This window comes from Dromaius novaehollandiae, chromosome 1, assembly GCF_036370855.1.
Source record: "Dromaius novaehollandiae isolate bDroNov1 chromosome 1, bDroNov1.hap1, whole genome shotgun sequence".
In the NCBI taxonomy this organism is placed as follows: Eukaryota; Metazoa; Chordata; class Aves; order Casuariiformes; family Dromaiidae; genus Dromaius; species Dromaius novaehollandiae.
Genome location: NC_088098.1, coordinates 76,324,455 through 76,336,504, shown reverse-complemented (window position 1 = coordinate 76,336,504; position 12,050 = coordinate 76,324,455). Strand labels below are relative to the sequence as shown.

The 12,050-nt window shown below is 39.3% G+C and overlaps 1 protein-coding gene across 9 annotated transcripts in view; it reads left to right on the top strand.

The window, feature by feature from the left end:
* The window catches only part of LRP6 (LDL receptor related protein 6), a 120,648-nt gene that overhangs the window by 38,219 nt on the left and 70,379 nt on the right, over positions 1-12,050 (top strand). For 5 of the 9 annotated variants that reach the window (XM_064517189.1, XM_064517190.1, XM_064517187.1 and 2 more), the window contains exon 3: positions 2,962-3,114. The exons of 3 other annotated variants lie outside the window; for them this stretch is intronic. In XM_064517189.1, the coding sequence (XP_064373259.1) occupies positions 2,962-3,114 (153 nt within the window). Of the gene's footprint in view, positions 1-2,135; positions 2,270-2,961; positions 3,115-12,050 lie in introns of those variants that run through there. One more of the 9 variants, XM_064517193.1, reaches the window with a different exon arrangement.

Genomic DNA, 12,050 nt, shown 5'->3' with positions numbered 1-12,050 from the left:
CATACCTGTGTATATTGGCCTTTGCTATGCTGAAAATCAATGTTCCTTCTTTCTGAGGACTTTTAACAAATGAAATGTAGCGATTGACAATACAGCAACAAATGTTGTTATATGTCAGATTAAATCACCTGTTTAAAGTTGCTATTTTGTATTCGTATACAGAAAACCTTGAGAAGCGTTTTATAGCTGAGTTAAGAGAGACTTGCAGCTTTCTAATATAATACAATTATATACTAGAAGGATCTTTCATACCTAAAAGTGAGTCTTTAAAGTACTGGACTGTAAATTCATGATATAGATGTAGAAGAGATGTCTATTTGTTTCTGAGGATTATTTCTTACGCTTGTTTTACATGTATTAGCATATAATTTACTTTGTACATGGTTAGTATTTTGTTTACCATGACACCTGGTTTTGTAAGTTAAATACAAAGAATGTTTTTATTGTTTTTTTAAAAATAACTCAAAAATAACCATGAGTTTTTTCAGTACAACCACTCAAATGATTATCCTCTGTGGGAAAGGTTTTGAATCTAACAGTCTGTGTTATGCTTGTATGGTTTCACTCTGCTTAATACCTTCTAGTGTTGCATTCTTCTGAACTGTGTCATATAATGTTGTGTTTGGCCAGTTTTTGGAATCAGTGAGGTAGACTCTAAAATGTTATAATTTCAAAAACAGCGTTAGAAGCTGACAGGATTTGCCTAGGTGGGCTGCTTTGGAAGGCTTCTGGGAGGAAAAAGAGTAAGTGGGACTTGCTTGTCCTGCCTTTACAACTTGCATGCGGTGCTGCACAAGGAAGATCATCCTTGCTTCACAAAAACTGGGCCAGATGATGTCTCCCAAGCTGAGGGGTGCTTGTCCTTCCTTCATGGGTGGCAGTAGCTAGCTTGTTTGAGAGGCTTGGAGACCGTGCATCTGTGAGGTGAGAGGCGAGAAAAGATGGAGAAATAGTTCTCTGCAGAATATGTTGAGCAGTGAATAGGTAAAGTGGCCAACCAGTAGGTGTAAGGAAAGGAGTAGTTCATTAGTTACTTTCTGATGGTCCCTTCTGCTTCAGTTCTTGACTGTCCACCTTCCGCATTGATAAAGGAGAGGTCGAAAAGTGGCAGCCTGCTGTGCTGGGCATGTGACAAAAGCTGTCATACAACTGCAAGTAGCTGGATGAGCTTTTATCCCTCTAACATTTACTGGGCAGGAAAGCAAGATCAGAACTTTAAATAAGCAAAATATTGCTGGAGTCTTATCTTCTAGTTTTGATAAACATCAGTGTTTCACAGGAAGAATACTGCTGAAAACTTTACCCTTCTTTCCCTTTAAGGAAAACAAAATGTTCCGTTAATGATTTGTGGGGAGAAATCCACACACAATCTGAATCTGTAACTTCAGAGTATAGTGTATTATTGTTGATGACAAACACTGCATGTAATGATACATTAGGTGCTTTTTACCAAGCACCTAGAAGAAATCCTAAGTGTTCACATGAGAATGTTTGTTGATCATTTGATTCTTATGTTATATCTAGGAAGTAAACTTAATGTTTTGTGTAATATATGAACGTTGTCTGCTTGGAATGATGATGGGTTTAGTTTCAAATAACCTTGATTTTTTAAATAAGATGTACAATCTGCAGATGCTGTTTGTACATGTAATAGTTTCTCAAATTGTTGCCAATTACCTTTCCTTTTCTCAAAACGTGTATCAGTATATCCTTTGTATGATTTCTGTAGTGCTTGTTTCCTCCTCCCAGTAGCCAGCTTAGTTTCAGAACTTGTGGTTTTATCTAGTTAGATTATTGAAAACATGATCTCTTTCCCCCCCCCCCCCCCCCCCATTCTGTGTATCTTTTTTCAGATGCCAAACATAATGCTGTGGTAGAGTTGGGGAAAAGCATTTCTCTGCTTGTTTGGAAATAGCCTTTTTTATGGCATTTAATATAATTATTTTAAATTCTATGAACTGGTGGCAAATAATCAGCATTTTTTTCTCCTGAGGAATTCAAAGTTGAGCTGAAATTTTTGAAGTGACACACTTTCCTATGATTGGAAGCATACTCAGTTTCCCTCCTTCAGTGTAGTTTGGTAGAGATTTTCTTTGTTCCTTGTTAGAAAACATCTTGCAAGTGAGGCCTGTGCATGGGGAGTGGAGCGGTGTGTGTGCGTGTAGCAGGGAATACTTGGATTTGTTTCCCGTTGGCTGCGTCTCTGTGCCAGCAGTGATTTGTATGCAGTGTGCATGATTCGTCTCGCTGGCTCTCACCGGAAGAGCAGGTGAGTGACCTGCAAGAAGCTTGTAGGATGAAATGATAATGGCTTGGATTTGAAGCTATTTAAATTGATTTTAACTTCAGCATTCCAGGTGCATAAATACTAGAAATGCAGTTGCAGAATAGAAAGCAGAGCCACTTTTTTCAGTAGAAGTTGAAGCTATGAGTATTTGACATGTAGCTGTTTTAAACTAGAAGTAGAAAAGCAAAAGCAATTTTTTTCTCTTTATTGCAAATCATAACCTAGAAAAAATTATTGAGTCAAGTCTCTGAAAATCTCAGTTACTTTAAAATGTTTTCAATATGAATTCAATATGAAAATGAAGGAGTTTGTTTCATCTGAATGTGAAGCCTTTGGCCTTCATTCAGATCGTATTTAGCAGGTCTTTCTAAACGCTCTATGAAAACATTCCCCCCTCCCAGTAAGAGCCAAGCCCAATTGGCTTTGTATTTCCAGAATTAGGAGTCTGAGTAAATCTTCACTGTAATGTGGCCTGTACATTAATTACATTGGTTTCCTTTATTATTTCTACTCTTTTGCCCTCTGTAGAGTGATCTTCCCTTCTCCCCATTTTTTTGGGGTTTTTTTTCCCCCTCATGAACATCATGTAGTTTTTGATGAGTTAAAAATAAGGCCTTATGTTTGGTAATTTTATAGTATGAAAAGACTAATTACAATATGTTGCTTTCTTACAGGAGAGTAAGCAATTTAGTGATTCCAGTGGATGATCAAAGTATAGAAGAAGAAGAAGAAGAAAACAAAAAAGCATTCAAGGCAAATAAAGCCATTTCAGAAAAAGCTGAAATGAATGAATTGTTTGCCTGCATATTCCTTATAGAGAGCATCAGGTTGGTTTCCATACCAACAAATTGATAAACAAATTGCAAGGACAGGAACTGCACTGTAAATTTACTGAACTGCTAAATAGCATTATCAATTCGTAAAAAAGATCCAAAGCATGATGGTTACGTGTAAGTAAGCCTGATTTCCATACCAAACAATATGATAGAAACTAGGAAGAAATAATTAGCAGGCTGCTGGAAATATGATACGATGGATAAGAGCCAGCTTGATCTGGTAGAGCATTAAAGTCCATTAGAATTTCTTAACAGAATCAGGAATCAGGAATCCAGAACATAAAAATGACCAAGTTGGCAGTAGTGTACTGAAAGAGGATCTGAATAGCAAGGGGATGTTTTACTGATGAAAGAATTGATGGAAAGAATGATGGAAAAAAATCTCAATGAGAAGAATTGGAAAAAAATCTCATGATACTGAACACACAGTTCCACAGTTTCAGCTGATAGAAGACTGTGCATCTCCGCAACAGTTTTTAAGCTGATCTGATTCTTCCTCGCTCCTCTTGTTCCTGGCTATGCCGTTCTGCCCACCTGTCTTTTAGCTCAGGTATTCACTTGGTGATATGGTGAGCTGTTTCAGGGGACTGATTGGGTCAAAACCTAACCCAGTAAAACAGAGAATAAAGTAAATGACTAGGTCTTGAATAAAAACTATTACTGCTTTAAGCTGTGTCTACAGTAAGGATTGCTGGGATAGTTATACCGGCAAATTCTGTCCAGTGCAAACATAGTTTATGTAGCTTTGTAGTACTATTTGTGCAGTCTAAGGCTCAAAATATTGCATAGTGATGTACAGTGGGATGACTATCGCTTTGCTTGAAAGAAACAGCACAGCATGCCAAATTACAGATTTCTCCCTTTCATCCTCATGCACTAGACAATGTGATATGGAGTTATGACTGTGCTCTCCTGCCTTGGAGCCAGATGTGGGTATGTTCCTGGTGCTTCAATTTAGGATACAAAGATGGGGAAAACTGGGAAAATCCACTGTTCCATTTAAAAATTCTGAGACAAAAAGCTTTCTCAAAATTTCTTGTATTCCTGGGTGTGTAAAGAAATAAGGAGAAAAAATCTCCCAATTCTTATTGAAAGAAGAAAGAAGTTTGATTATGACTTAACCAAAAAGATCTTTGTGTGTCAAAGCAAAGCACTGAAAAATTCATGGTAGCAGCTGACTTGTGTCTAGTTTCAGCCCAAGGCTCTTTGAAATTATAGAATTCTAAATTCATATGCAACCTAAATATTTACAGTGCAAATGTTGGAAGATGTTTGTATTTTTAATACATGTCATTTAAAAGAAACAAATTATTTTTCATTTACAGAAGACTTCAAATTTATCTTGGAAAGATGGTGAGCAGTAATCCTAGCATTGTTTCTCACTGCTCTCCACCACTAGCAGTTTAAATGTAGCTTATCATTCTTTTATACCTGCTGTTCTCAGCATTTTTTGTTCAGTTCCCAAGTGCATGGAGCTGTACCTTTTAAAAGGTCTTAAGTCATTTGTCAGGCTGCTCTTGAGCAGTGCTCACACTGAATGAAGCAGACCTTTGTGAGACTCCTCAGCTCCAAGGAATTAGCCAGCAGCAGCACACAATGCTGGCTTGGTTTCTTACCTAGCTGCTGTCAAGGCACTGTGACAAAGGTTTCTTGAAAGTCGAAACTGTCAACTGGTTTCCTTTCCTCTGCTATTTTCTTGTTACAGTTGAAAAAGTAAGGTACTGTAAAGGAAAGAATTTTACTTCTGTCAATTTGTCCATCTCCCCTTATGTTAACTTATATTTTAGTAGCAGGTAAGCCAACAGAAAACTGAAAGCAGTCTGAACTTTGCAGGGTCTGCTGCATTACATCTGGAATGATTCCTGTACAGAGAGCTGGCAAAGGCACTCCAAACCACATTTGCATTTTCACTTCCATCTTGCAGTCAGCTAGAGTCTAGCGATGGTGTTAAATAGGTAACAGAGAGAGGAAATTGTTTCTTTCTGTATTCATTTGGCTTTAACTGGGAATATTGTTGTTTCATTTTTTTTTTAAATGCTGCTAAGTTCTGACAAGCTTTATTTCCTGCTTGCTGTATAATAAACTAAAAAATGGCTTCTGTTTCATAGCTGTGGAAGGCATGTTGTTAGACCTTTAGTGTCTGCAGATAGGAAAGGTTAATTTGCAGGTTCAAGAAGCAAGAGACCTTCCACCTGCTCAAACAATTGAAATTCTGCCTTTGTGAGCACTCAGCAAAAACAGCTTCTGTTTGTTTTTTAATGAACCTCTTTCTCTTTGGCTAATTCCTGGGGATCTGTGACCAAAAGGACAGCAGTATGCATGTGATTCTGCAGGGCATCCATGTATGTTTTCCAGTTAAGTCGAATGTTATTTCCCATGGATTCTTAGACAAGTCTGGGTGAAAATGAAAAGCACTCTCTCGTCTGTGTTTTTCTTGTCATGTTGCCCAATGTATTCTTTAAACTAAAATACCTTAAAACAGCCTGCCTGATGGGTTAGAGGTACTTTTGCATATTCAGTCATTTCCTTCTGTATAGGAAGTGAGAGAATATCATGCAAGCTTGTGCTTCCACATTGAGCTCTTGAAATGACTTTCAGTATTTTCCAAAGATACTATTTTTATGGTGTGTGAGGACCATCCCTAAAAATCCTATTCTAGTTTTATACTATCTTACTGATACTGAGCTCGAAACAAAGTATCAGCTTGTGATCACTTCATCACAAGTTTTCTTCTCCTCAAAACAGGAGTATTTGGGTTTAATCACTTAGTTTCCTATTCAGACTTTATCTAGCAAGAGAGAGAAAAGTACACATCACACTATCCCTTTTTTGGAATTAATTTCTCTGACCATTCACTTCTATTTATTTTATTTTTTAAAATAAGTGATTTTAAGTGGAACGCCAGGTCCAGACTGGAAATTATGATACTGCAGTGTTGACTATGGGTAGGTCTTTGCCTGATATGTATACTGATAGAAGTCCTAGGATGCATGCAGTTATTTGCAGAAAAGTACTGTTACTAGGATAGCTTATTCCTCTTGAGGAATTAAGATAGGATATACTGGGAAAAGTATATGTATGCTTCTACAAAATATGTGTTTCAGTAGACTTTTTTTAGTGTATGGTAGACATACATAGATGTGGAATTTCTCATCTCTGGTTTTGGCAGTCTTGAGCATTAATATTCTGAGCAGTGAATTGCTGTCGGCTGAGGCACAGGCACCCATGAAGTCTGCCAACTCTCCTGCCAGGCCTGCTGCCCTCACCTGCAGGCTGGGATCCTGAGGGTGGCACAGACTGAAGTCTACAAAGCTGCTTCTGCCATGCATTTTAAGGGTGCTTAGATTGTTTAGTCATTTGCTAGACACACTCATGATTTGGGCTTTTGAGATGAGTGGGATAAAAAAGACTTGTTTTTCAGTAAAAGAAGTTTTGTTTGATTCCTGTCCAGTATATATATCAATGTGCGTTTAAGACAAGCGGTTCTGAGCCAGCTGTGCCTCACTGAAATGAGATGCTGCAGCTTTGGTAGGAGCCTGTATGCAGGAAGTTTAGGGTAAAGAAGCTTAGTATGTTAGGCTCCTATAAACAGGAAGTTTAGCGCAGGGAAGTTCAAAGCAGTAGGATGTTAATAGCTCACTAGTTACTTCACACTTGTTCCCTGTGTAGCTGCTGTTAGCACATGCAAGAGTGATGTTACACAGGCAGCTTAAAATCAGCATCAGGTAAGTTAACTTGCACAGAAATCACTTGTGTGCACGGAGTGTTAACATAAGAAGATATTGTAGCAAACTCTGAAAATAATGTTCGACTAATATCTACGCTTACTTATTCATAGAGACAAGCTCTTACAAATGAGTACAGTTCTCAGCTAGCAAAGAGCATCTCTCTCAGAATAACCTGGATCATATCCTAAAGGGTTATCTCTTCCTCTCTTTTACAAAGAATTATCTCTGTAGTTAATTGGCTATGTGCATTTTTTTGCTTATTTGGAAGACTAAAAGTATTTCCTGAATTTTGCAAAGCCATTCTATGCCTCTGTGAACCTTCCTCAAGAAGTTTCTGTGGATGCTTAAACTCTTGCTTGTTTGAAATGTCCATTTGTAAAGTCTGCAGATTCCTGAAGGTCAATGAACATTTATTTTTCCAAAGTCGAGAGCTATTTCAGATAGCCAATCACTTATTTATTGAACATAATTTTCATGAATTCTACTTCAGTGTCTATCATGTAACTTCATATTGCTTCGTTAGACCAGTGCTAATGCTACTCATGTTGGAGCCAGGGAAGGCTGAGTGCTGAGCCACTCGGGACCACTGCAGAGCTGATAAGCTCCACGGGGGTTGCTGCACTTCTAAAACCTTTCCAGGCTCTGAAGTTTGACGGCTGTTTGGGTCCCTGTGGAGCTCTGAGGTTCTTAGGGCCTGAAACGAGCATAATTGCAAAGTTGGAGCATTCACTGAGAGGGGCCTTGCCAAATAATTGGCTGTCCCAATTAAGCAGCTGCTCGTCCCACTGAATAATATTCAGGAAGGTAAACGATTGCCTGCCCTGTTAGGTGTCCCAATTAACTGCCTTAAAATCAGCTAAGTATCGTGTACAGTATCTCTGTTCAGTGAGTGAAACAGTTGCATGCGTCTCGGTGTGGGCTCGTGTTTTAATGATATTCCTAGCAGGGGCCCAATTTCATGTGGGCTCACAGGGCTGAAAGGATCCTCGGCGATGTTAGGGAGCATTGCAGATCAGAAAGTCGCAAAGCTGGTAGGTGCTGGTGAGGAATTTCTGTCTCAGTGTGCACGCTGTCAGAAATCGCTGCTAAATTACAGCATTTAATCTTGGTATTTGTTCTCCCCAAGCTTTTTTCTATCTATATGGAATATTCTACCCTCAGTGTGCCTAGATTTTATTGGCTTTTCAGAAAAGAAGCTCTGTTATTTATTATATTTGTTCATCTTGCAGAGTGGAACTGAGAAACGCTGTTTCCTTTTTTTGTGTCATGTTAAAACCTTTTATTCTGGGGCATATCAAAACTGCTAAGTTGCAGCTGTACAGCACGTAGGAATTTTTGACTCCTCTTCAGAGGAAGTTTTGTTGCCTGGCTTCAGCTTACCCTACCTCTCTGAGACACAGTAATTAAAAATATTGAATCAAACCGTGCACAGAAAAAGTTTCTAGGGGAAAACAATCAAAGTTTTTCCTCTCTTTGGTTTTTCTTTATTTTTATAGTTGGTTAACCTTACAAGATAAAGGTTTTTAAAACTGGAATAGGAGTAATCAACATTCTGGGCTTCATTTAAAGTATCAGCTAAGTATTCATGTCTAAGAGTCTTGTTATTTTCTGTATTTCAAATACTTGAGATGCCTTAATTCTTTTTTGGGGGGGGGAGGGGCCTTGTGTCACTTCCTCACAGGAATATTTAGCATTAAAATTACACATTTAGATAAATAGAAATACACATTTTTTTGTTTCTTTCTGTTACACTTATATAATAGCAGACAGAAAATAGTTGTGAGCTGTTAAAACATCTGGCACACATGGCATTTAACAGTCTGGAGGGAGAAAATGTAGCAAATGAAAAATAGTGAAATATTAAGGTTATTTGGTTAAAACCAAAGTTTAAAAAATACTGTTGTTAATTATTTAAATAGGAAAAAGAAAACTAGATTAAAGGAATAAATTTAAATCTGCCATGGTGGTGTATTTCTTATTAGGTTGAAGAAAGATTTGGCTCTGTATGGATTGATTTGATACTAAATATAAGCTCTTCCTGCTATGTCTGGTACTCTTGCTATGTATGTTTAAGAAATTGCTGGACATAAAGTATGTTTATCCAGTTCTACAGTTTCTTTGTGTTATTGTATAATGCCACCACAGATTCTCATACTAGTTTTAAACTCCTCGGGAACATGGGTTTGAGCTAAGTAGCTGGATGGTGAAGTACAGCAGCGGAGGCCTGGGATCATGTTCCCCATGGCTGACAGTGACAGGGGAGGGCAGTCTTCAGCCAGGAGGCAGCAAGAGCGAGCTGGAAGGGCCCTGTGCCCTGCACCCACCTGGCCCCAGTGCAACTGCCTGCGGTAACAGTACTGTTAGCACAAGAAAGCAACTCACTTTCTGGACCCAAGTTGGCTTGCTGAAGCATCAGGGCTTTTTTTGTTTGTTTTTTTTTTTTTTTCTCCTTTTCTGGGCTAGATTTAAAATCTTTGTTCCTGAGTTAAAATTTCTGTAGCAAGATATAAATGGGTGAGAAGAGCAGCAAATGGGATGTAGTCCTTTGGTACAATGTGAAAGCCATAATTTAACACAGAGTATTCCTTTTTGATTACTATTTTGCCCTATCCTGAGGGCCAGGGATATTTTTTTTTAAGCAGAAATAAAAAATAAATGTTTGAAAGGATGGGGAGGAGGGAAAACTGACCCTTGCTGTGGCTGTATGGCTGGCTTACCAGTATACAAGAAGTCTCTATGTCCTAACATCTTGCTTGCTGCACAGTCTCTCTATAGGTTACTTACCAACCATTGTATAATCAAGCAAGAATCTGAGAGTGTTTCAGAAAAGTGGAGCCAGTACACACCTGTAAAGGGCTTGACATTGCCTGGAAGAGGGATCCAAGATCTCTGTTGAAGAACCTACATAACAGGTTGCTGCAGTCATGAGCATTGGCAGTCTCGTCTTCTCCCTCCACCCACCTGTTGTTAGCCAGGTCTCCCTTGCCTTGTAGTAATTGCAGTTAGCTTAAAACGTGGTTACATGGGCATTTCTTCCAGCTGCTTTAAACAGCTCTGCCATCCCCTGCTGCTCCTGTACTCTGAGCCACTAGCTCAGCTGTTGTGGAAAAGGGCTTAAGTGCACTTTCTCAATAAGAAACTGAAATCACAGCTTGGTGAAGGTCGTTGGCACCAGTGCTGCTCTAAACAGCTATAGGCACCTACACACTGTGTGCAAATGCAAAAGTTTATGGAGCGGCGCGCTGGAGTGCATTCAGATTGGTGATTGTAACCCAAACCTGTTTTTCGAATCTGGTTCGCTTCATAGCCATATAAGCAGTGTACTGGAAGTGAGGTGAGTGGCAAGAAGTTACTTAAAACATGCTGTTACCAAAATACATGGTCATCAAGCTGTAACCTGCATTACTTCTGCAGTGCTGAAAAGCCCTGCTTCCCCAGCGCAGCGCAGCTCTCGATGCCGTCAGCTGCAGCATGGCTGGTTCCAGAGGGTTTCACTGGAGACTTTAAAACCTGGAGGGTTTTAAGCAAAGTGGAGGAAAGCAAACAGATGATGATGGGGAAAAAACTGTTGGAGAAGCTGAGCAGAGGTCAGCAGAACCGATGAGAAGCATTACAGAGTCTCAAAGGGAGTTGTGTGTGCAAGTGTGCTCCGCTGGCAAATGAAATGGGGCTGGTTTTCTGAAGCCTTGGAAGGGCTGCCTGTGTCACCGAGCTTCCCCTACCTGGTTTTGCTTGAGTAGCTGCAGTGGGTAGGAGAGGTGAGAGGCAGGCAGGGAAGATGATGAGGCTGTACAGCAGCTAATGAGCTGTCTGTTCCAGCCTGAAAAATTGGTCTAGCAGGGTGGCCAAAACCTTGGACCCCCTTAACCTTGACAACATATTTGGAAGAATTTGACTTGACAGCAGGAGGAAGAAGGGTGGTCTTAAAGAAGTTTTAAATAATTTCCTTTCTTTCTCCCTCTCTCATGTTCTCTGGTGAAGTGCTGCCTAGACTTTTCTAACTTATATTTTTTCTTTTTCAGTGTGTTGTTCTTTTATTGCATAGCTTGACCAGCTGACATGCTGCTGAGCAATTTTGCCCTCCTATCTTAAAATTGTTTTTTTCCTCTTTCTGGCAGATAACCAGTTTCTCTGTAGCACTCGTCAACAGAAACCTCACACATTCTCTTCACATATTTGTGCTCTGTGTTGAAGGTAGAGACATTGCTCCATAAAGAATGACACACTTGGGATTGAATAGGGCAATATTTGTGTTAATCAGCTGCGTTTCTGTCCGCAGATATGCCTGTGCATTAAAACAAACATGCTGTAGACATGAATTAAGGGGAAAAATATGACATGGAATTTCCTGACTTAAAAACAAACAAAAAAAAATAATCTCTGCCAAGAATAACTTCATCTGCGAATGTTTCTTAAATGTGTTGCACATTTGTTTTTCTTTAAAGGATGGGTGGCCAGGCCTCTTCACATGTGGGCACCATATAGTGACATATTGTGGTTGTGTGATGATTTGGGCTAGTTTAAAGGCTTCAGATCTTTACTAATCTGGATTGTTTTGACAGAGGCAGGTTTGGGAGCACTGATACAAGCAGGTATTTTGGCAGATCTCATGGGGTTTTGAGAAGTGGTTTAGGACAGTAGTCTTTTAGCCTGTCACAGCTGCATCAACAAAACAGAACAAATTTCACTGACACACTTTGCCTCATATATTTACATTATATATTATTCCTGTCTAGTTCTGCCTTCTGTTAACAACCCAGAAAAGTAAATCAATTTTCTACCACCTGCAGAAAAAGGACAAATATTATTCTCCCTGTTAGTCTCCAGCCATAGTGCAGTGGCTTCCCTGGCTTCACCTCAGTCTTAAATTCAACTAGGTAACTTCTCTCCCCCATTGCTTGCTAAATATTGTTTAAAATGCACTGATATATATGATACGATAAAAGATATCTTTTAAATCTTGCTTCTCTAGTCTTAGCAGATTATACTTAGTGTTTTCCCTGGTCAGTGGGTGAAAACTGTGCTTGTAAACATATTGACTGGCTGCCTTTTTGTGAATCTCTGCAAAAAAAGGACATGAATTGGTCTTCCATAAAATCAACTTCCCTGCCTCATATGAAACCGCCGTGTCTGCTACAAATCCACATTTCGTCCCTTTTTTCCTCTGCTGGTGCTCTGACCCATGTTGAAGAGGTGGTT